At 34.5% G+C, this 26,529-nt stretch overlaps 1 protein-coding gene across 2 annotated transcripts in view; it reads right to left on the minus strand.

The window, feature by feature from the left end:
• Positions 1–26,529, minus strand: part of FAF1 (Fas associated factor 1) — a 482,102-nt gene that overhangs the window by 92,850 nt on the left and 362,723 nt on the right. For both annotated transcript variants that reach the window (XM_012776173.3, XM_075998246.1), the window contains 2 exons: positions 18,608–18,744; positions 13,927–14,015 (listed from right to left, as the gene is read on the minus strand). In XM_012776173.3, coding sequence (XP_012631627.1) covers positions 13,927–14,015; positions 18,608–18,744 — 226 coding nt within the window. The remainder of the gene's footprint in view (positions 1–13,926; positions 14,016–18,607; positions 18,745–26,529) is intronic.

Below are 26,529 nucleotides of genomic sequence, written 5' to 3' on the forward strand. Positions count from 1 at the left end.
ACAGTAATTTACCTTACCTATCAGTTCTCTCAATAAATGTGAATGGCTTAAACGCTCCACTCAAGAGACATAGGCTGGCTGAATGGATAAGAAAATACAGGCCAAGTATATGCTGTCTTCAGGAAACACATCTAACCTGCAAGGATGCATATAGACTAAAAATAAAAGGGTAGAGATCAGTATTCCAAGCAAATGGAAGCCAAAAGAAGGCTGGCGTGGCAGTTCTAATTTCAGACGATTTAGTTTTTAAAGCAACAAAAGTAGTGAAAGACAAAGAGGGTCATTATATAATGGTGAAGGGCACAGTTCAACAAGAAGAGATAACAATTTAAAATATATATGCACCCAACTTAGGTGCACCCAGATTCATAAAGCAAACCTTACTGGAGCTAAGCAAATGGATTAATAGCAACTCCATAATCACTGGAGATTTCAACACCCCACTGACGGCACAAGACAAATCCTCCAAACAGAAAATTAATAAAGAAATAATATACTTAAACAAAACTCTAGAACAATTGGGTCTGACTGACATTTACAGGACATTCTACCCAAAATCCACTTCTCATCAGCACATGGGACATTCTCTAAGATTGACCATATCCTAGGACACAAAGTAAACCTCAAGAAATTAAAAAAAATAGAAATCGTACCATGTATCTTCTCAGATCACAGTGGAATAAAAGTAGAAATCAACCCTAACAGAAACTCACATTTCTAAACAAAAACAAATTAAACAACCTCCTACTAAATGATTACTTCATAAATGAAAAAATCAAGATGGAAATAAAAAAATTCTATGAAGAAAATGACAATGGAGAGACAAGTTATCAAATCCTCTGGGACACAGCTAAAGCAGTTCTGAGAGGAAAGTTTATCTCCATAAATGCCTATAACCAAAAGTCAAAAAGATCAAAAATAGACAGTCTAATGAAACGACTCAAAGAGCTGGAAAAAGAAGATCAGACCAGCCCCAAACCCAGCAGAAGGACTGAAATCAACAAGATCAAATCAGAACTAAATGAAATTGAAAACAGGGAAGCTATTCAGGAGATTAATAAAACAAAAAGTTGGTTCTTTGAAAAAATAAACAAAATTGACACACCACTGGCTAAGCTAACGAAAAGCAGAAAAGAGAAATCTCTAATAAGCTCCATCAGGAACAGAAAAGGAGATATCACAACTGATCCCAAAGAGATATAAGATATAATTTATGAGTACTACAAAAATCTTTATTCACATAAATTGGAAAATGTGGAGGAAATGGACAAACTTTGAGAAACACACAGCCTCCCTAGGCTCAATCAGGAAGAAATAGATTCCCTGAACAGACCAATCTCAAGAGCTGAAATAGAAACAGCAATTAAAAATCTCCCTAAAAAGAAAAGTCCCAGTCCAGATGGTTTCACACCCGAATTTTACCACACTTACAAAGAAACCAGTACCTATCTTGCAGAAACTATTCCACAACATCGAGAAGAACGGAAACCTCCCCGACACCTTTTATTAAGCGAATATTACTCTGATACCAAAACCAGGAAAGGATGCAATAAAAAAAGAAAACTACAGACCAATATCCCTAATGAATATAGATGCAAAAATTTTCAACAAAATCTTAGCTAACCGAATGCAGACGCTTATCAAAAAAATAATCCATCATGACCAAGTGGGCTTCATCCCAGGGATGCAGGGATGGTTCAACATACGTAAATCTATAAATGCAATTCACCACATAAACAGAAGCATAAACAAAGACCACATGATTCTTTCAATAGATGCAGAAAAAGCTTTTGACAAAATTCAACACCCTTTCATGATACGAACACTTAAGAAAATAGGCATAGAAGGGACATACCTAAAAATGATACAAGCCATATATGACAGACCCATAGCCAACATAATACTGAATGGGGAAAAACTGAAAGCATTCCCACTTAGAACTGGAACCAGACAAGGCTGCCCACTATCTCCACTTCTATTCAACATAGTGCTGGAAGTCCTGGCTACAGCAATCAGACAGGAAAGTGGAATTAAAGGTATCCAAATAGGGGCAGAAGAGATCAAACTTTCACTGTTTGCTGATGATATGATATTATATTTAGAAAACCCCAAAGATTCAACCAAGAAACTCCTGGAACTGATTAATGAATTTAGTAGTCTCGGGATACAAAGTCAATACACAGAAATCAGAGGCATTCGTATACGCCAACAACAATCAAATTGAGAACCAAATTAAAGGCACAATACCCTTCACAATAGCAACAAAGAAATTAAAGTACCTAGGAGTATACTTAACCAAGAAGGTAAAAGACCTCTACAGGGAAAACTATGAAACACTTAGGAAGGAAATAGCAGAGGATGTAAACAGATGGAAATCCATTCCATGCTCGTGGATCGGCAGACTCAACATCATTAAAATGTCTATACTACCCAAACTGATCTACAGATTCAATGCAATACCTATTAAAATCCCATCAACAATCAAATTGAGAACCAAATTAAAGACACAATGCCCTTCAAAATAGCAACAAAGAAATTAAAGTACCTAGGAGTATACTTAACCAAGGAGGTAAAAGACCTCTACAGGGAGAACTATGAAACACAGAGGAAGGAAATAGCAGAGGATGTAAACAGATGGAAATCCATTCCATGCTCATGGATCGGCAGACTCAACATCATTAAAATGTCTATACTACCCAAACTGATCTACAGATTCAATGCAATACCTATTAAAATCCCATCAGCATTCTTCACAGATATAGAAAAAATAATTTTACGCTTCGTATGGAACCAAAGAAGACCCCGAATATCAAGAGCAATTCTAGGCAACAACAACAAAATGGGAGGTATTAATATGCCAGATATCAAACTATACTACAAAGCTGTAGTAATTAAAACAATCTGGTATTGGCACAAAAATAGGAATATTGACCAGTGGAACAGATCTGAGAATCCTGATATAAAACCATTCTCATATAGCCATCTAATCTTAGACAAAGCAGACAAAAACATACGCTGGGGAAAAGAATCCCTTTTCAATAAATGGTGCTGGGAAAACTGGATAGCCACTTGTAGAAGGCTAAAGTAGGACCCACACCTTTCACCTCTCACAAAAATCAACTCACGCTGGATAACAGACTTAAACCTAAGATATGAAACTATTAGAATTCTAGAGGAAAATGTTGGAAACACTCTCCTAGACATCGGTCTAAGCAAAGGGTTTATGAAGAAGTCCCCAAAGGCAATCAAAGCAGCAACAAAAATAAATAAATGGGACATGATGAAACTAAAAAGCTTCTGCACACAGTCATGAAAGTAAACAGACAACCTACAGAATGGGAGAAAATTTTTGCATCCTACGTATCTGATAAAGGGCTGATAACTAGAATATACTTAGAACTCACGAAAATCAGCAAGAAAAAAATCAAATAACCCTATTAAAAAGTGGGCAAAGGACTTGAACAGAAACTTTTCCAAAGAAGACAGAAGAATGGCCAACAAACATATGAAAAAATGCTCATCATCTCTAATCATCAGGGAAATGCAAATCAAAACTACAATGAGATATCACTTAACTCCAGTGAGAATGGCCTTTATCAAAAAATCTCCAAATAAGAAATGCTGGCGTGGATGCGGAGAGAGAGGAACACTCCTACACTGCTGGTGGGACTGCAAACTAGTTCAACCATGGTATGTATACCATGGAGTACTATTCAGCTCTAAGAAACAACGGTGATATAGCACATCTTATATTTTCCTGGTTAGAGGTGGAACCCATACTACTAAGTGAAGTATCCCAAGAATGGAAAAACAAGCACCACATATAGTAACCAGCAAACTGGTATAACTGAGCAGCACCTAAGTGGACATATAGGTACTACAGTAATAGGGTATTGGGCAGGGGGGAGGGGGGCGGGTATATACATACATAATGAGTGAGATGTGTACCATCTGGGGGATGGTCATGATGGAAACTCAGACTTGTGGGGGGAGGGGGGGAAAGGGCATTTATTGAAACCTTAAAATCTGTACCCCCATAATATGCCGAAATAAAAAAAAAGAAAATTAAAAAAAAAATTAGGTCTTTGATCCATTTTTAGTTCATCTTTGTATATGGTATAAGGTAAGGGATCAATTTCACTCTTTTGAGTCTGGAAATACAGGTTTCTCAGTGCCATTTGTGGAAGAGGCTGCTCCTTTCTCCATTGAATGGTCTTGGCACCCTTGTTGAAAATTCAATTGACCACAATATGTGAGTTTATTTCTGGGCTCTCTATTCTATTCCATTGGTCTATATGTCTGCCCTTATGCCAGTCTCACATTGCGTTGATACTCTTGGCTTGTGATAAGTTTTGAAATCAGGAAGTATGAATCTTCCAAATTTATTCATCTCTTTCATGATTATTTTGGCTATTTAGGGTCCCTTGAAATTCCATATAAATTTTAGGAATGAGTTTTTCTATTTCTGCAAAAAAATGGCTTTGGGATTTTGACAGGGATTGCACTGAATCTGTACATCACTTTGGGCAGCAATGTAAATATCATTAAGTTTTCCAGGGAATGTTTTTCCACCTACTTAGGTCTTCTTAATTTATTTCAGCAATGTTTTGTAGTTTTCAGTGTATAACCTTGGGCCTCCTTGGTTAAATTTATTCCTAAGTATTTTATTCTTTTTAACGGTACTGTAAATAGAATTGATTTCCTAATTTCCTTTTCAGATTCTTTACTGATAGTGTACAGAAACACAATTGATTTTTTCTTTTTTTTCTATTTTTGGAGATAGGGACTCTATCTATTACCCAGGCCAGAGTACAGTAGCATCATCATAGCTCACTGCAATCTCAAACTCCTGGGCTAAAGCAACCCTCCTACCTCAGACTCCTGAGTAGGGACTACTCAGGGTGTGCTACTACACTCGGCTAACTTTTTAAGTTTTTTGTAGAGACAAAGTGTGTCTTGTTATGTTGCTTGGGGTCCCAAAATCCTAGCCTCAAATGATCCTCCTGCCTCGGCCTCCCAAAGGGCTAGGATTACAGGCTTGAGCTCCTATGCCTGGCCCAGAAATACAACTGATTTTTATGTGTTGATTTCATATCCTGCAACTTTGCTAAATTTGTTATCACTAAAAGATTTTTGGTGTGGAATCTTTGGGTTTTCTACACAAGATCATGTCAGCAAATAGAAATAGTTTTATTTCTTCCTTTCCAATTTGGATGCCTTTTATTTCTTTTTCTTGCCTAATTGCCCTGGCTAGAAGTTACAGTACTACATTGAATAGCAGTGGTAGAAGCGCACATCCTTGTCTTTTTCCTGATCTTAGGGGAAAAGCTGTCAGTGGTTCACCATTGAGTATGATGTCAACTGTGAGTTTTTCATGTATGGCCTTTATCATGTCAAAGAAGTTCCCTTCTATTCATAGTTCATTGTTCATGAAAGGGCATTGAATTTTGTCAATTTTTTTCTGTATCAATTGAGTCTTTTTAGTATCAGATTTATAGATTATGTTATATAATAATTTGAATGTAAAATATCTGCATGCACATTTCTAGTCTGTTCTTTTATCTTAATTTGCAGTCCTCATAATTCATTGGTAAAGAAATTGACTTTAATTCTTTTAATACCAAGCACATGACACTGGCCCATGGAGAAACTAGTAATTTTAGGAAAATTTTTAAGGTCTTAATTTTTAGATAATAAAAATTAAACAATATTTAATAATAGCTTATTATCAGTTTGAAGGCAATTGATAGCTTGTAATATTTCAGAAAGGTTATTTATATCCAGTTTGATAATTCCTACCTTGACATGTAGGTTATCTTTCATATCCTATTTCTTTTTTTATTTCTAATAAGTTAGAAAGTTCCACTAAGAGGTTACTGAGAATGGAAGCAAATGCTTGTTGGCTCTTCCAGTTACATCTGAATATTTGGATCAAACAAGAAATCAAATGGAGGGATTTCTAATAAATTGCCACTGTAAACTTTGGCAATGAGCATATCACACTCAAAAGGTGAAACACTGACTATCTTGGAAGATAGTGGTGAGTAGATTTCCAAGTCATTCTTTGGTTGCTCTTACTCTAGAAAGTATTTCTTAATGTTCTGTTGCAGCTTTATTTAGGAATTTAAGATATCCTCTATTACATATCATTGATTTATTTCACTGAAGAATGAAGAAAATTATCAAGGTTTGGGAAAGGATCAAAGTCTTGATGAAATCTATGTGTACCACAGTTCCTTTTTTCTTAAGAAATCTTTATATTTTATTCTCAACATTTAAAACTGTTATTTTTAGCCCTAAAATAATAGGTTTCACATATTCAAGAATATACTGCTGAGATATAAGATTTGAAAAAGTCCTGTGCATTTTTAACATTATTATCTGTGTTATGAAAAGGTTTTCTCTCATGCCTGATTACAAATGCTTATGCTCACACCTGTCTCTTAGATCTGAGGATCTCAAACATTAGTGTGCATCAGAATCACCTGGAGGGCTTACTAAGACACAGATTGCTTGGTTCCACCCTCATGATTCTGATTCAGCAAGTCTAGGGGGTGGGGTCTGAGAAACTGCACTTCTAATAGGTTCCCAGGTGACACTTTGAGACAACTGCCTTTGATAACCAGTATACTTATTTTAGGAGAAGGAACATCTTAGACTCCCTTACAATTATTTTAAATAGTCTACTAGAAAGATGTCTATTTAAAGTTGCCTAAGATATTAGTAATTTTCATTATTTTCTTCAATATCTTATTAAGGTTTGAGGGATATATTAATTACTAGGTATTCATTTTAGTAAAGCAGTGTGTTGACTGACATTCAAGTGCAATCTTTTTCATCTGAATAACCATGATCTTCCTTCAGCAACCTTGCTGAACTTATTTAGCATTTTTTTTTTTTTTTTTGAGACAGAGTCTCACTTTGTTGCCCAGGCTAGAGTGAGTGCCATGGCGTCAGCCTAGCTCACAGCAACCTCAATCTCCGGGGCTCAGCGATCCTACTGCCTCAGCCTCCCGAGTAGCTGGGACTACAGGCATGCGCCACCATGCCCGGCTAATTTTTTGTATATATATTTTTAGTTGGTCAATTAATTTATTTCTATTTTTGGTAGAGACGGGGTCTCACTCAGGCTGGTTTCGAACTCCTGACCTTGAGCAATCCGCCCGCCTCAGCCTCCCAAAGTGCTAGGATTACAGGCGTGAGCCACCACGCCCGGCTATTTAGCATTTTTATTAACAGCTTTATTAAGAGGTAATTCATATATTATACAATTCACCTATTTAAAGTGTAAAATGCAATTTTTTTACTTAGTCACAGATATTTGCTACCATTAGCAACTTACCATAGTCAATTTTAAAACACATTCATCATCTGAAAAAGAAACCACAAATGCTTTTATCTACCATCTGTCTGTACCCTCAACCCACCTACCACCACTCCCTGAAGCCCTAAGCAACCACTAATATAGATTTCCCTATTTTGATCTTTCATATGAGTGGAATCATATAATATGTAGTCTTTTGTGATTGGCTTATTTCACTTAGCATAATGTTTTCAAGATTCATCGATGATGTAGCACATATTAGAACTTCATTCCTTCTTATGGACAAATATTATTCCATTGTATGCACGTGCCACATTTTGCTTATCCATTTTTCCATTGATGGGCATATTAATTGTTTTGCCTTTGTGCTACTATAAATAATGTTTCTATGAACATTCATATACAAATTTTTGCATGGACATATGCTTTCATTTCTGTTGGGTATATAGCTGGTAGAATTGATAGATCATATGGTATCTCTATATTTAATCAACTGAAGAGCTGCTATAGCCTGTTTTCCAAAGCTGTTGCACCATTCCTGCTAGCAATCTACTAGGGTTCAGATTCTTCACATTCTTGCCAACACTTGCTGTTATCTCAACTTTTGATTCTACACATTGTAGTGAGTGTGAAGTAGTATATCTTGTAGTTTTGATTTGCATTTGCCTTATGAGTAATAATGTTGAGCTTTTTTTCATGTGCTATTGCTATTTGTATATCTTTCCTGGAGAAATGTCTATTCAAATCCTTTGCTCAGTTTTTACGGGAGTAATTTAACTTTTTGTTATTGAGTTGTTAGAATTCTTTACATATTCTAGATACTTAAGTCTATACTAATGTTGAACTACAGCTGACTCTTGAACACAGGTTTGAACTGTGTGGGTCCACTTATAAGCAAAGTTTTTTCAATAAAAGTTATGAGTGTGCCTGTCTTTCTTGTGTCTCCTCTTCTACCTCCTCCACCTCTTTTCCCTCTACCAGCCCTAAGACAGTAAGACCAACCCCTCCTCTTCCTCCTCCTCAGCCTACTCTGCGTAAGGATGACAAGGATGAAGATCTTTATGTATTTTCTCTTCCTTATGATTTTCTTAATGATATTTTCTTTTCTATATTATGTTGTATTGTAAGATATATATAATACACATAACATACAAAATATGTGTTAATCAACTGTTTTTGCTATTGGTAAGGCTTCTGTCAACAGTTGGCATTTAGTAGTTAAGTTTTGTGGGAGTCAAAAGTTACACATGGATTTTCCAATCCCCATCCCCCATGTCATTCAGGGTCATCTGTACTTCAAACTATTATACTTAGTTTGCAGTACTTATTATACTATATTCATCATTAATTTTATGATTCAATGAACCATCTTTGAGCTATGATAAATTTTGGGTAACTAAGAATATAATTAACTTAAACAGGGAAAAACAAATGTAAATTTAACAATAACATATGAATGACATGAAAGTTCAGACATTAAAGTCAAAATGCCCCTGTTAAATGAATGTTTGCCAAGACCAAACAACCAATGCAATCTTTGCTATCCATAAGCAGGCTAATAAATTGTAACAGATGTGATGACTGAAATAGCATTTGGAAGAATACCCTAAGTTATCGTATATTTCAAAATGTAAAATAAACACAAATAAAATTGACCCATTGCTTGTTCATACCTGTCTGGGAACCATGGTAGATAGTTGGGTACTCCAGTAGTTCAGGAATCACACTGAGAAACATTGCTTTAGAGATCAGAACAATTACTGGCCTAAGCAGGAACCTGAAAACTGGCTGCTATTGTCTACATTCTTACCTGTCCTACTTATCTTGTAGCTTGTACTGGGAAAAGGCAAGAGCCCCTCTGTGTGCTCCTGCACCACCATGACAAGTTGCCTGCATAGCATGTCTGGCCTGCCCTGGCTAGCTAGGTGCTCCCTGGGCTTCATCTACCTAATCATTTGATAGACTTTGTTGGAATTTCTGGGTTGTAAGCCCAAGGACCTTGTCTACTTTGCTCACAGCTATGTTCTCAGTACCCCATATAGTGTCTGGTATATAGTAACTCAATAAATATTTATGAAATGAATATACAAATCAAGATGAGAGAAATTATCATTTTCTGTGACCTGTGCCAACTATGGAGAAAAATCACTGGATAAAGAATGCTTTTTCTGAGCAAAAAGTAACTATCTATAGAAAGGCATCTATGGTGTACCCAGCTTTCCATTTAGTACCCTAATCATTAACAGTTAACACTTCTTTCTCCTCAAAGCTACTTCTGAATATTAGATCTTCTATGACTTTTACATTTTCAGTGGACTTCTGATATTTAAAAATACTGCATTTTTGGTTTTACTGTATCTTACACAAAAACTTACATGCAGCTACATTAGGGAAAACTCTCCTAATAGAACTACTGCCTAATGAGTAGTCTTTCTAGCTTTAGGAAGTGTTCTATATACATATACATATATATATATATATATATATTTTTTTTTTTTTTTTGAGACAGTCTCTCTCTCTGTTTCCTGGGCTACAGTGCCGTGGTGTCAGCCTTGGTCACAGCAACCTCAAAAACTCCTGGGCTAAAGCAATCCTCTTGCCTCAGCCTCCTAAGTAGCTGGGACTACAGGCATGTGCCACCATGTCCAGCTAATTTTTTTTTCTATATATTTTAAGTTGGCCAATTAATTTCTTTCTATTTTTAGTAGAGACAGGGGTCTCGCTCTTGCTGACGCTGGTCTCGAACTCCTGACCTTGAGTGATCCGCCCACCTCGGCCTTCCAGAATACTAGGATTACAGGTGTGAGCCACCGCGCCTGGCCTATATACATATATTTTAAAAGATAGATAGTAAAACTTCCTTTTAAAGGTTGTCTGTTTAGTAAGTTTTGCTTTAGTTTTTGTACGAAAAGATTGTTTTTGTTCTTTATGTGTCTTGTGATAACTTATTCCTGCTTTAAAGAAACAGAAGCCTGAACCTGTATCCTATTTGTCATTATTAGCTTTATAAAAAAGAATAGGTATGACGATGGTGAGATTTTTAAACAGAGGAAAGGAAAAGGAGTGAACTGCTGAAAACAGTTAAGACTAAGACAAAGCTTAGGGAAAAAAAGTTATACATTCTATGTAACAGCACAAAGCTAACAATTAATTTCCTTTCCCAACAAAAAAGTTGCCATAAACTAATTAGCATACCCTCCCTGTGCTGTGGCAATGCTGTCTTTAAGTCCCAAATCAGAACCCTCTAAAATAAGCCTAGAATGTTCCTCTGGCATATTTTGCCCATGTATTCTTAGAATTACCAAAGAAATGAGAATGATGTAAACTGCCCTTGAAATCTGCCCTGATCTCCAACATCTGGATTGTGACAATTACTGAGCTATTGCTCATATACAAGTCAATCAGAGAGGTTAGCCTGGAAGAGAATAATTCCTACATCCAGAATAGAGAATTATAAATAAATTCATGTTGAATGAATAAACAAATGCATGAATGAAACAATAAATAGATCAGGAACTAAGTACCACAAAGTCTTAATTATCAGAGGTTTCTAGATTACCCATAGGAAAAAAAAATAGTGCATATAAACAAATTCATCCATTTACTTATTACAAAGCATCTATTATTTGGAACCAGGTTTTAAGCAAAAATAGATTCTAAAATGTGGCCACTGTCATGTAGTGATTCTTGTTTTCTTTCTCATCCCCTTTTTGGTAATAACCCCTCATTAGAGAAAAGCACCTCTTTGTCTGAAGCACCTAGCCCAGTGATATGTACTTGGTAGAAACTCAATAAACATTTATAAAACCTAACCAATGATATTAATGAAAATGTCTAAGAAGGAAGTGATAGGCAGTTCTGTCAAAAACAGAGGCTCATGTAATATATATGTCCTCACTAGAGATAAAACAATCAGTGATATAAAGGTTAGTTCATTCTGGACCATTGAAGAATGATTCAGGCTCAGGTTTGTTAAATAAAAGCTTTATATGTAGGTGTCTCTGCTTGCACTAATATAATGGAATCATTGAAGTGATGGATATAACTTAATCAAAGTTAAGTTTAAATAAATTCAGGCCTAGGAAGCCATCCTCCAAACCTGTTCACTAATTTAAATTGCAAGCTTAAGACGAAGTCTTGTTTGTAATTTTTTAAAAATAAAGGCAAATTCACAATTATAAAAGACAGTGTTTCTTGTCACATATTCAGTAGACACCAAATCATTATGATCTATGCATAGTCCAAAAGAAGTTTTTAAACTTAGAAAAGCTTTTCTTAGGAACTCTATTTATGACTTGAGTGATAACTTTCATGAAGATACTCTAAAAATAAAGAGAAATCCTATCTCTTACAGTTAAATTATAATAAAAATTTCAATTATATGGAGCCTTGGATTTTTGCTATAACCCTCATACTAAATTTTGTGCTCAGTATTAAAGGAATTAAAGTCAACTTCTTTACCAATGGATTATAGGGAATACAAAATAAGATGAAAGAATGAACTGGGAATATGCATGCAAATATTATACATTCATATTATTATACAGCATAATCTGTAAGTCTGGTACTAATGAGACTCAAGATTTAAAGGGCTGAAGAATGTGTTTAGTGAATTATTGTCAATCAATGCCTCTGTTCCAGGATAAATGTAATCTTGAATGGCAACACACCTATTATTACAAATTCTTAAGTAAGGACATTATTTCAAAATGTCACTGTCAATTTATAGAGTAACATATAAACATCTTTCCACCATATCAATTGCCTTTCCTTCAGAATAACTTTCCTTCAGAAAAGGAAAATTAAGAAAAATTATAACTATTAAGAAAAATTATAAAGTCAACATTTTTACAGCAATAAAAGAAAACCAATGAGCATTAAAACTCTAAACTAGTTATACCACTCCAAATTTCATATTTGTTAATATGGATACATTAGATTTTATACCATTGTAATCAAATACTGTTTTTTTCAAGTTACCTTATTTCATGTAAATTCTTCTAAATATTCACTTATTGAATCATTTAATAAACATTTACTGAGTGCTGACTTTGTCCTAGGCACACTGTTAAGGGGATAGAGTTACAAACACAAATATGATATGACTCTTGCTTTTAACAAACTCACAGCCTAATGGAAGACAGAGATAATAAAGTGAAATACAATAGTACAGAGTTATATTAAAATTGTCTACATGTTTCGCATTTGCAATAATTAAAAAACACACTATTGAAAACACTCACTATATTCAGAAGCTCTTCATCATTGCTCAATATCAAACTCTCCCTTATTCTATGGAAATCTTTTTTTAAAAATTAAAAATAATTTTATAAATATCTGTGAACTTAGCATCTCAAAAACAAATACTAATATTTATTTCATATTTTATCTTAAGGGTATTTTCCAAATCCAGAAATTTCTAGATTGGTCAAGTACCAATGATTACTTCAGATTATTACTTATATCTCCTACCAGCTATATGATCTTGGACAAATTTGCTTAACTTTTTTTTTTTCCAATTTGTGCTTAGATTATCTTCCATTTTCCCCTCAGGATCCATGCTCTACTTAGCTTTTTGCCCAGGGAGGTTTTCTTGCCTTCTATTAATAGTTTCTGACTGAGTTAGGTCAGTAGGAGATACTTGTAGGAGATTAGAGTATGGAAGGAAAGTGAAACTATTCCCTGGTTTCCTCCCTACTAGGTCCCCAAGGTTGGCTATATTTCTCTATCAAAAGCAGTCTTCTCCATACAGTATCTTCTCCTAGGCATTCTGGTCTAGAAATAGTAATGGCTCCCTTTAGCCTTGGGGTCAGTATCATCCCCTGATATTCGTAAACCCTGCCTATGTCTTTATAAATGGTCCCCTTTTTAAACTCTTCTCAAATAACTCTGTTTGAAAGTGTCATCTATTTCTTGTCAGAACTCTGATTGATATACAACCTCATGGATTATTTTGAGGATCACATGAGATGATGATATATGCAAAGTGCTCAGCACAGTGCTTAGTACATTATAAATACTTAGTATTTATGCTTTAAATACTTACTATTTATACTAAGTATAGACTACTATTGTCATTATCAATACTGATGTTATTATTTTATTTGAGGTTCTATGCTTATGCTACCTATAACATCTGAATATGTTTCAGAGATTGAGAAATTCAGAATTCTGGAGATCTTTTACTAATTCTCACAGTACTTAAAAAATATATTCAAATGCAAAACATGTTTATTATTAATCAATTTCAATATTTAAAAAGAATAAGAGGATCTTAAAAGTAAAGTGATAAAATCCATATAGTAGACAGGATTTTCTGGTCTGTAATTTCTTCTGTAAATATGTTTCCAAACTCATTTCTTGCAATTGACCTCCCATCACCATCCCAAAACTAGCGAAGTATCAAAAGTCCATAAATTTAAACAAAGTATTGGGTCTTAGAGTCATGGAAAGAATGGACTGAAAGGTAAACTCTATGGTTTAAAAGACCTTGGTAAATTTAGAAATGTACCTTCGTCATACTTATTTATCAATCATGACATAGTCAGGCATCATCATTTGATAAATCACCTCATTAAAATATGCTTAACCTTTCACCTTACCTCATCCTTTATATCTTCTTGTTGTTGGGCTGTGAAGATCTCCATTGCAGCCATGAGTCTCATCATTAACTCATCTACTGTTGTGTTACCTAACAACACATGGAGATTGACAAATTTTACTTTATATAAACTTTTTATACATAACTTCAAAGTATTAAAGTCATTAAAAAATGGAAAGTTGCTCTAGAATTAATCAGAAAGGAATAACTATAGTCTAAGAAATTAGTTAAAAATATTTTCATGTTTTCATTGAAATGTTCCATATGTTCAATAAGAAAGAATAACTAGTATATATTGGCAGGTAAAATTTCAGAATAGTTATATCTGAGGAACAGTCTCCTAAGAAGGATTTTTAGCACTATAAAGAAGAATGTCTAAGTCATAAGCTTGAAAAAAATTCTTTTTAACTATGAGAACATCTCCACTTAGTAACACGTACAACAACTGTTTATATGTCAGTGGTTAGCACTTTACTTGTATTATCTAATTTAACCTGTACAACAATTCTATGAAGGGGTCACTATAATTTTGATTTTAAAGAGAAACAAAATGAGCCTTAGATAGCTCAATCAACTTACCCAACCAAAGTCAAGCTGATTAAATGGTGGGGCCACAATTTGAAATCAGAGCAGGCTCACTTGAAGCCTATCCTCTTTGCCTCCTCAGTACACTGCTTTTACTCAGAATTATCTCCTATCACTACTATTTGTTTCTGGTGAAACAAACAGTAATTCAAATTATGAAAATATCTGATTCCCTTTTTTTGGCCAATTGATATGTTTTCCTTTCAGCTGCTTTCAAATGACTATACTATAATCTTTACAAAGAGGGTATTTAAAATGTTTGATTTTCCTTAATATAATTTTATTCCTTGTTCAAGTCCATAACAAACATATAGCATATATATGCCATTTCCTAAAAGCACTATGTCCTTGTGACTTGCTTTGGATGTACTATAAGAGAGAAATTCATAAGGATACATAAATATATGACAATTCTTCTCTTAAACCTACAGGCAGAGTTAGTTTTTCTCCAGGACTTGAGAAGGAGTCTTCCTATCTCATTAATGAAATGGCCACCAAAGGGACAATAAAGAGCAAGCATCTTTGCTGGTGTTTTTCCAGCGGGCTTTACTAGCATGATCTTTCAATGGCCCTTTTCCTAGTTTTTCTTATGACCATTGGCAGCATGGGGTTCAGGAACATCTGCAGTTCTTAGAAAAAGAAATGATCCAATTTGTTCACATCAGCACTATGCTCTCAATAAACGAGCTATAGAACAAATGTTATCTTGTCACTAAGGAAACAGAACTGGTTTTGTAGCCAGAGTAACAACTCTAGTTCCATTACTTATAAGCAATATGACCTAGTACCTATAAATTGTCTAGCATATGACAAAGGCTTTAATAAACATTTGTTCAATAAAGAAATAAATAAGTGAATGAGTAGACTGTAGCTTTCTAAAGATCAGTTTTCTTATTTTAAAAATGGAGATAATACTAGTTCTGTAATGTTCTTGGAAGGAGTAGAAATTAAATGTAAAGTACCTGGTACATAGTACACATACAATTACTGGTCATTATTATTAATAGATATGATAGATGGCAAAAGAAGTTTAAGAGTACCTTCAAGGTAGATTTTATTATTAGACAAATCCTGGGTTTCCATATCTCATTTGCAAACTGTAGTAATTAAGACTCAGAGCATAAGAAATACTTTATGGAGTATACTGAAATCATCAGTGGGAAAATACTATACTTGTATAGTGACAAAACCTTGGCCATTAATTTTCAGGCTTAAGCCACTGCTCATCAGCTACACTTCAGTCCTAACTGCAAGGACCCACTGCCAAACTGGACTTGTAGGTACTTTATACTTAAATCCTTAATGATCTAAGACAGAGAAGAGGTACCAGTTAATGTTAATGCAGTTCAGGGCAAACTTACTCTTCACAGCCAATTGCAGTTCTCAAATGTTTTAATGACAAGACTGCTCTATACTCTTAAAAACAACTGAGATGGTCAAAGAACTTTTGTTTATGTAGGTTATAGATATCAACATTTATTGTATTAGAAATTAAAATTGAAATATTTAAAACAAATTTATCAATACATTTAATAGCAACAATAAACCCATTACGTTAATATAAATATTACATTTTTACAAAAAATGACTACTTTCCAAAAGAAAAAAGTTTAGTGAGAAGAGTGGCATTTTTATAACATTTCTGCAAATCTCCGTAATGTCTTAATAGCAAACAACTGTATTCTCATATCTACTTCTACACTAAACTAGTTACAATATGTTGTAGTGGTTGAAATTTATGAAGAAAATCTGGTCTTAAAAAGATAGGTAGTTGGAAAAGGAAGAAGTATTTTGATAGATGATTGTGGACATTCTTCTTTGATACCACACTCAAGCTGACAAGTGGAAGTTTGTTCAAATTAGATACATGTGGAATTTGAAACCATATCAATTAACTTTTTGTCCTTTGTTAATTAAAATCCATTGCCCTTTAAATGGACCTTTTAACTGTTTGTGATTTTATAACATCATGCATTAGTCATTTGGAAAACACTGGTTCACTCAGAAGAGTTATATATTTCTTCTGAATGTTGACACACTTCAATATATGATATAAAAAATCACATTTGTTAATATCACCACTGATGTCATCAAAAAAGTATTTAAGCTGTCAATCTTAAAGTGCAGAATATAAATTTTGCTTGAAAACTCAAATTTTATCAATGACAACAAAGTATCACTTTTTTTTACTTGAAAATGACAGATTCACTTTGCTCATTTTGGAGAAAATGACTGCTAAATATCGAGGTAACACAAGCATAGTTTGTCAGTCCTATTTTCAAGTAAAAATGATTTCTGTAAAAAGAAAAAAATAAAGAACTAGTTTAGCTCAAGCAACCCACCAAGTGCTTTTGAGACAACCAGTATATGTCAGTACACAGCAAAGTGCTTTATTCATCCCTCCTACTGCATCACAAAAACTATTAAAAGGGTTAAAATTTAATAAAAGCAATAATTTTTACTGCTTCATCAGGGACATTTTTAAATGGCATTTTCTTTTTCAACTCCAAGCATATGGCAGTGAAGAATATGACAACTAGTATAGTTTTATGTGATGGCCTTGATATGTGCTAAGGCAGTGGTCTCCAACCTTTTTGGCATCAGGGACTGGCTTCATGGAAGACAATTTTTCCACAGACAGCGGGGGTGGCTGAGGATAGCTTTGGGATGATTCAAGTGCATTACATTTATTGCGCAGTCAAACCTCTCTGCTAGTGATAATCTGTATTGGCAGCTGCTCCCCAGTGCTAGCATCACTACCTCAGCTCCATCTCAGATCATCAGGCATTACATTTTCATAAGGAGTGTGCAACCTAGATCCCTCACATATGCAGTTTACAGTAGGTTTTGCGATCCTATGAGAATCTAACGCTGCCACTGATCTGACAGGAGGTGGAGCTTATGTGGTGATGCGAGTGATGTGGAGAGGCTGTAAATACAGATAAAGCTTTGCTTGCTGGCCTGGTGCTCATCTCCTCCCATGTGGCTTGGTTCCTAACAGGCCACAGACCAGTACCATTCTGTGGCCTGGGGGTTAAGGACCACAGTACTAAGGTACCAACAGTTTTACAAACTATTGCTTTTGACCCACTAGTGCAAATGTCAATAAAGTAAAAAAGGCAATAAAAAGGTCTTCTGACAATTACGAAAATAATATTGACCTTACAGATCCCCTGAAAGGGTCTAGGGTACCTCTGGAGTTTATGGACCACATTTTGAGAACTGCTAGCTAATGCAATATTGCCTCTGACAGGGAAGGCAGGAATGAAATACTATATTCATTATTCATTTACCCTATACAAATCAGTTCCCCCATAGGTCTTTTTAAACATGTTTATGAAACTGAATGCTCTAGTTATAAACAAAACACAAAATGCCAGAGGTTTACTTTGTTTGGGTTTTAAAGATATTAGAATTTATACATTCCCTCTCCTCCATCAGACCTAAATGGGGACAGAAATTAAGTATCCCAGACACAGCTTTAGCTTGGAGTACTTGAAAAACCTTTTTCCCGATAGCACAGAGAAGACAGACTGCTTTCAATTTATACTAATTCTTGGAGTGCATTAGTAACTATAAAAAATTAAAATACCATTCACTTATTTTTTTGGTAAAGTGTGCACCGTGTGCATCGCAGGCATCCTAGACATGGAATCACACAAATAAGGAGAAACAAACGTCACTGTGAACAATTCAATCTACAATATACATTGACTGGATTTTCCAGATAACTAGAGATAAGCATTTCTTTCAACTAATCAACATAATAGCAACAAATCAATATAAATGAGAAATGTCATATTTGACAACTATAACCTAATTGCTTGTTTAGAGAATTTGGCAATTCTGAACATTTAACTTGAATATCCTATGTCCCAGGGATGTGCAATTTTATTAAGATATTTCTGTTACAAACATGTAGCATGTTTTATTTTTTATAGCACTTATACTTTTTGAAGATGTTCTTCAAGATATTTTATATTTTAAAATGCAAAGACATTCGCCAATAGAAAGATATATGGTTAACTTTGATGGTAAAAACTATAAAGTTATTAAATACACAGAAGATTTTACCCTCTTTTTGACATGTACGTTACCTTGTATCACATTTAACACTTCATTAGATGATCGCTTTCCCATAATAATCAGGAAAAGTGGAAACTGATCTGTTTTTTGAGTCCGAATGGTTTGTGCAACAACACTGCCAAAATGTCTATTGCACATTGTCAGAAATCTAAAATGAGACAAAATCCAAAGTAAATTTTATTTCAGAGTTTAATAAATTTACTAGTACTCCAACAAAAACTTATTACTTTATTAGTTATGTTAAAATGAGAACCTGCCTTAAAGCAATATGCAAGATCTTGCTATATTGCATTTTCAGCTAAATCTTAAATGGTACAGAAATGATTATCATATGGAAAGCAGGAAGCATGTCCCCAATGCTGTCTGGGCTGACAGCATAGAATTCATAATCTTAAACACTGCAAGCTGTGTTACCCTTAAATTATGAAGAAAACAAACTGAAGAATTTCAGTAGGAGAGAATTTCTTAAATAGAACAAATAATATAGCGTGGTACAAAGATAAATTGACTAAAAAACAGAATTTAGTAACATTTTTACAAGTTTTTAGAATCCAGAACTGTACTTTAGAATAGTGTTTTCTTCAGTAGTAGTAGGTCTTCTAGTTTCATACTTAGTATGAGATAAAAATAATAATTCTAAGCTTTTGACCAAAAAAAAGCTCAGAGATATTAGCATACTGAAGTCTAGCATTAGTATTCTTAACACGATCTGGAATAAATGAAAAAACTGATAAAGCTTTTCTCTTCTATTAGAGGACTGTTTGAAATTAGCATTTCTTTCAAGAGAAAAGGGTAGCTTATGATATGTTTTCAGATCTGATGGTAAAAAGTAAATGTCATAATAATAATGAATTATGAAAGACCAAATGCAAATATAGAATGCTTTAATAAGATCCAATTTAATAAAGTCTGTAAAAATAATGGACTTTTAATAACACAGGTCACAAAAGGCAAAACAGTGGAAATTCTGGGGACTAGCCACTGGTACTAGCTTATTAATTCTTAATTATGTTCATGAAAGGCAACTTAAATCGTGTGTTTTCTTATGCCTTATGATAATATTTTAGGTAACAACTCCTCTGAAATGCATGTTCTGGCTGATGAGCAAAGTCCTGTTGTCACATGCATTAGAAGGTAAATCTATTTGAAAAGATAAACGACATTAAAATGTCATGTGCTCAGATTCAGTTGATATCCAAATTCAAAACAGAATCAAATCTCTTAATTTTTAAAGCCAATATATTTTCTGTAGAAATTCATCTCAGAAATTTAGGCTGAATCCTCCATAAAACCTGTGTGCTGTGACTATAGAAAGTAGGTCTTGTGAAGGACTACTGGAATTACTGGCAAGAGTATGAAGACCAAGTTAGCACCACTGCAGTAAACTCACTGGGAGGCAGGTTCACATACTCATTTAGAGCAGCAATAACCAGACTTCATGGCCATGATATGACAAGGTCTTAAGACATCCACTGTTGCCCACGACATAGTGCCATCATGAAAAAAATTCAAATCTTCACATTCCACACCTATTATGGGATAAAAGGTGGTCAAGCAGCCTAAGTTTCCATACTAAATTTCACATCCACATAACTTCAACTCATTGATGGAAAAGTGTAGTACAGGAGACTAAAAAGTTAGGATCTTATTTTTCTTTGTGCTTCTTTTTTAAATATTTGAAGTCAGTCTTGACCTTGACATAATCATTGACAACCTCTAAAATTAAGATGTCAAAAGACAGTTGGAATGACATTTTCTGCAAAAGGGAATAAGTCTTTGTTGCTTTCATACCAATGGATTAAGTGGATACCACACAGTAGATGCCCACTGCAGCACCAGCTTTACAAGTGATATTAAAAACAAGATACTCTTCAAAAAAGGTAAGAAATAACAAAATACCATAGAATAGAAGTATTAGAAAAAAAAAAAAAAAAAGGTAAGAAGAAAGAGAGAGAAGGGGAGAGAAAACAAGCAAGCCAGCTAGCCGGGAGCTGTGGCTCATGTCTGTAATTCCAGCACTTTAGGAGACCAAAGTGGGAGGATTGCTTGAGGCTGGGAGTTCAAGACTTTGAGAGTAATCTGAACAAAATAGTGACACCCTGTTTCTACAAAATAAGTTTTTTTAAAAAATTAGCCAAGTGTGGTAGTGCACGCCTGTAGTCTCAGCTACTTGGGAAGCTGAAGCAGTAAGACTGCTTGAGCCCAGGATTTTGAGGTTGCTGTGAGCTATGATGATACCACTGTACTCTAGCCCTCTAGCCTGGGTGACAAAGCAAGACCCTGTCTCAGAACAAAAAAAAAAAGAAAGAAAAATGGTGGTGGTGGGGAAGCAGGCAGGCTCAGGCTAAATGGTTTTAAGAATTTCATTTCAAGACGGTTTTGCCTGGAAACTGTGTACTCCCAAATTCTTTCTGTGAAAATGAGCAAGACGGGAAAATAATTATGAAAATGTAGGTATCTTGTTTGGTATAAAATACTATAAAACACAAATTTCAAAACCACACAAACCATATTCAAGAGAGGCACAGTCTCTAAAGGCACATAGCCATTCAATTAACTACAAAAAAAAAGCAAAGTGATCAATTTCTTTACTAGTTATTTGCAAATCACTTTCATTTTTTGGGAAGTAGTTGGGAATTATGCAGGGATTACACAGCCAGCTGACAGTTTATAAGCTTTAACTATTTGTTTCTAACCAAAGAGACTGTTAAAATTTTAACTAATCTGATTAGTCTTCCTAAAATCTGAATCATGTTTGAGATTTTCAAATTGCAATCATTGACAGCCTGTCAGGCCAATGGACAGCACCAAATTGCAAAATTGCTACTTGTTAGCTCCTTCCATTATAAGTAACAAGAACTTGTGGAAACACTTCACAACACAAATATCAAATCTTTCTCATGGCTAGGAGGCTCTCCTTCCTTTTCCCAAGATCATTCATAGCGCAACATTACCATTCATAGCACACTATCAGCAGCAAAAAAAATTCAGTTCAAAACATTAGAAGAAAAACAAGACATGGGAAAAACAAGTCATTTTAAGAGAAAAAGTATGGTTCTCATAATTGTGGTATTTTCTTGCTTTTGAACAGATAAATGTTTGACAGTGTATCTAGTGGCAGGGACAAAGCTGTCAACCCAATTGCACATGGCATTCATGAGAAATGAAGGGATAGTTTCCACAGCTATTGGATTCCTGCAATCTCAAGCCCAAAGGGGGAAACAATGACAAACTATTCTGTAACAAGGGGAAATTGTTCCGTTTTTTTTAATTATAAAAGATTTGCATAAATCAAACAACCTATAGATTGCAGATCTATTTGAGGAGGGGAATAAGAAGTTGCCAAATGAACCCCCAAGACCAATGCTAAAATGACAAACTTGAGAAGACAAAGAATAGAAGCCCTCACTAAGGGGATAAAATGAGAGAGGGAGGGAGAGAAGGAAGGAAAAAGGGTTGAGAAAAATGAATGAAAGAAAATGGTTAATCACAAATCAGGTATATTTTTATATTCACCAGTTCTTGCTATTAGAAAACTAGGAAGATAAGATTAAATGGTTTTAACCTAAAGTTTAGAGAGAAAAATAAATAATATCTGATGGCTAGCATACATTAATCAGTAAAATTTTTAGTCTCTGAAGCACAGATCTTTTCTATCTTGCTAATGGAAACCAGGATTACCAATAAATCAGATATGGAAAAAAGTAATCTTCTTTTCATTCAAAACAGAATATAGTTTAGTTTCTTTCAATGTAAGTCATAATTACATAAGTCACTAACTTTTACTAAGCTGTACTCCAACATAAAATATGTATTAAATGAACCTAGCAATTTAGGGGGAGGGAGATGAAATTCCACACAAACACATATTATCTGTCTACTGCATACCAGGTACTGTAAAAGAAGGCACATTTGATAAAAAAGAAAAAGTGGAGGTCACAAAACTGCCAACTACTCTATTTAAGGATTCCTGATTATTACATTTCAATGTGATTCCCATAAATTTAAAGGAGTCTCAGCCATAAAGTGGGAATAGCATTTATCTTTAAAACACTTGTCTTCTAGTACAGATAAAATGAGGTAAGATATAGAAAACACTTGGACTTGAACTTATACCTAAGATATAGTAGGCCCTTAAAACTGGTAGCTATTTTAGTATTATTAAATGTATAATGATATTAAACATTTTTATCATTTTTTCTTTCAGGATTAAAATGATAGTTCATACCTACAGGTCAAGGCCAACACTGAGAGATTTTTTTTGCACAGTAAGATATAGTATCAAAGAGTTGTTGACTAAACAAAAATTGTCACTGTTTTCATTCAGAAAATGAATGGGCAGGTATTGATATGTAGAAAATAAGAAAACAGAATTATATATGCAGCAGCTGTGCAATATTACAAAATTTTAAACATTTAAAAGTGGATACAAAACTAAAATCACTATTTTATTTTAAATACGTTTATATTTAATCATAATGTGGCAAAAGGTCAAAGGGGAAGCAGACACATGTGAAGGGGTGAAACATGAGGGGCATCCTTGGTTTATAACAACCCAGTCTCCCAGGAGCTAATCCATTTTCTTGACCACTAATCCAGTCTCCTGAGAAGAAGAGAGATAACTCACTATCATGAGAACAAAGGCAGAGCCCCCATGACCCAAATGCCTCCCATTAGTTTTCACCTCTTAAAGTTTCTACCTTCTAACACTGCCCCACTGATATGAGTTTTGGTGGGGACACACAAGCCATAACATAGTCCTAAGTCTTTGGTACAAATTGAGTTAGGAAAACAGGGTACGTGACTAAGCTGGGGGAGGCTGACTATAAAGGCAGTGATCCTCAACCTTTACTGGTCTACGAATCACCTAGGGAATTTATTTAAAAGGCATGTTCAGAGGCCAGGCTGGTGGCTCGCACCTGTAATACACAACACTTTGAGAGGCTGAGGCAGAAGTATCACCTGAGGCTAGGAGTTCGAGACCAGCATAGGCAACATAGTGAGACCTCTTCTCTACAAAAAGTTAAAACAAAATTAGATGGGTGTGGTGGCGCACACTGGTAGTCCCAGTTATGCAGGTGGTTACAGTGGGCGGATCATTTGAACCCAGGAGTTTGAGGCTATAGTGAGCTATGATTGTGCTACTGTGTGCCAGCCTGGGTGATAGAGCGAGATCCTGTCTTAAAAGTAAAAAGGCAAGTTCTTCAGCCCTATTCCCCCAGAGATTCTGATTCAATAGATGTGAGGTGAGATACAGGAAACTACCTTTTAATAGACCCATAACCCCATCCCAGGTGATGCAAATGGTTAATGGCCAACTTTGAGAAACACTGTTTTCACAACATAGGAATGCTTTCCTATAAGGCTTTAAGCTGCCTCTGAAGATGGTTTTTAAAGAAGTCATCCAAAAAATGTTTTGGGCAATGGCAACTTCACTGGACTGTGTCTAGTCTCCTGAAATTATCACTTTGCAAATGTTAGTTCCCACTTACTTTATTTGTATGGGTGAGCTCCAAACTGATGTGGGACAAATAAATAAATGGTTTAAAAGTCTATGAGTTCCAGGTGATGATGGAAAAACAAAGCAGGGAAAGGGAGGTTGCAATATAAAATAGAGTGATCAGGAAAAGTCTCACTGAAAAGTTGACATTTCATCAAAGACTTATAAGGGGTAAAAAGGAAGAAGTGAAACACATATCTGAGGAAGGAGAATTCCAGGGTGGAAAGAACAGCAAATACAAAAGTCTTGAAGTTGTAGAGTATTTAATGTATTTGAAAAGTAACAAGGAGGTTAGTATAGTTTCAGCAGAATGAAGCATAAAAAGACAAAATTGATGATTGTGACTATTTCCACATGGGGGGAAAAAGACAAGAAAAAAACAAAAACTGTAACAAGGCCAGAAGATAAATGATGAACAGGGGGAAATTTTCTGAATGTCAAGCCACAGAGAAAGGGCTGATATCCTAAACATATAGTATATATATATATAAAATTACATATATAATTCTTATAAACCAATAAATACAAGATCAACAAACAATATATTTAATATAAAGACAGCTTCCAGAAAGGGAAACAGTAATGCTCAAAAGTGTGTGAAAAGATACTCTAACTCATAATTAGCTAACCCCTAATTAAAACTATCCTAAAATACCATTTTTCACCTGTCATATTAAAGATTAAAGTATTTGGCATTGGCAAAGTTATAGAAAAACAATCACTACTACACACTGTTAGTAGCAGTGAAATTGGTACAATTTCTTTGTGGGCAATTTGCCAATATCTATTAAGATTTAAGTGTTCTTAACCCAGAAATTCTACATTTGGCATTTAGTCTATAGATATATTTTTATGTGGAAGTCACCTATGTACACAGTTAATTACTGCATGTTTGTAATAGCAGAATATTGAACATTACCCAAATGTCTATCAATAAAGTCTGGTTAAATAAAATTATAGCATATTATGAAATTTAAAGGAAAACTTTGTAGCCATAAAATAGAAAGGGCTTTTTGTGAACTGATGTGGAATATCTTTATGATATAAAGTTGGTGGGAAAAGTCAGGCATTAAATAGTATTTGCCATTTGTGTAAAACTGGGAAAAAATATATATATTAGCTTGTTTATATACAAAATAATATATGTCTCTGTGTCACCCTCTGCAGAGGCAATGTTGTAAGTTTCTTATTTATCCATCCAGAAATTCATTTTCCAGGGACTGTATAAGAGCAATTTTATGTTAAATATCATGTAACATTTCTTCTGTATTCTGCCTTTTACCAATAAATAGAAATTTATGAGAGTCTACTAAATATATGACAAGATAACACATGGTTGTGGTCCTTAGGATACTAATAATATTTTGGCTTTTATAAATCAAGGCCTCCAAACAGTAAATGTAATCTGGTATGTTACCAGGGCCTAGATTTAATGGTTCACATTAAGTGCTGGAGGAATTGGAAGGGAATGGGGGCCTAGAAGTCAGGGAGAACTTTATGTTGCAAGATGGTGCTCCTAGAAGGCTGTTAGGAGATGAACATCTCTTACTTATCTCTGCATTCCTAGCACCTATTATTACCTAATGTATATTTATTGTATGCATGGGCCAATTCACTTGTAACATTTATCTCCACCATGACAGTATTGATCATACAACTCTCCTTTTCCTCTTCCAACTACTTATGAAATCAGTTTAATTAAAAGACCACTGACCATAATACTAAGCTTCCCTTCTGACTTTTAGCAAACTGCAGTTTTTATTAATATATAATTTCATCCTGTCACCACCCAATGACTGAAAATGTGACTTAGAAAAGATTTAAAACATACCAATATTAACAAACTAGAGTAAGTGGGAATTACTGCAAGCAGAATAGTATTGTGGGAAGAACAAAGACTTTAGAGTCCAACAAACCTGATTTTGACACTTACTATAAATAATTTTTACCTTTGGCTTACTTAGTCTAAGTAAGCCTTAGCTTTTTCATCTATAAAATGAAGATGATGATACCTACTTTTGGAATTGGCCTGTGGCTAATAAATACTACTTCTTTTCCTTCCCTTTATGTGCTTCAGGTCAAAATTGGTGCCTCCCTCAAAAATTAAAGGTATGGTGAAATGTTTCCTAAAATAAGTTATAGCAGCAATCTCAGACTTGTATCACTGAACAAGGAGTTATCCTTAACACTGCATTTGGCACTGGATTTATTGCTATATAACTTCTAGAGTATGCATCAGTATCTTCATGATGCCCTACTATAGAGCAGAGATTTAAAGATACATATTGATGTGTGTAAGATACATATTGATGTATGTATGTATACATATATAGATTGACTGATTTAATGTCGTCATGTTCTCTGATCTTTTCCACCTGCCAAATTTAGAGACTTTGTGATTTTATTATATTAAAAAATTTTCAGGCATTTATT

The sequence above is a fragment of the Microcebus murinus genome, chromosome 2 (genome assembly GCF_040939455.1).
Source record: "Microcebus murinus isolate Inina chromosome 2, M.murinus_Inina_mat1.0, whole genome shotgun sequence".
NCBI classification, from domain to species: domain Eukaryota; kingdom Metazoa; phylum Chordata; class Mammalia; order Primates; family Cheirogaleidae; genus Microcebus; species Microcebus murinus.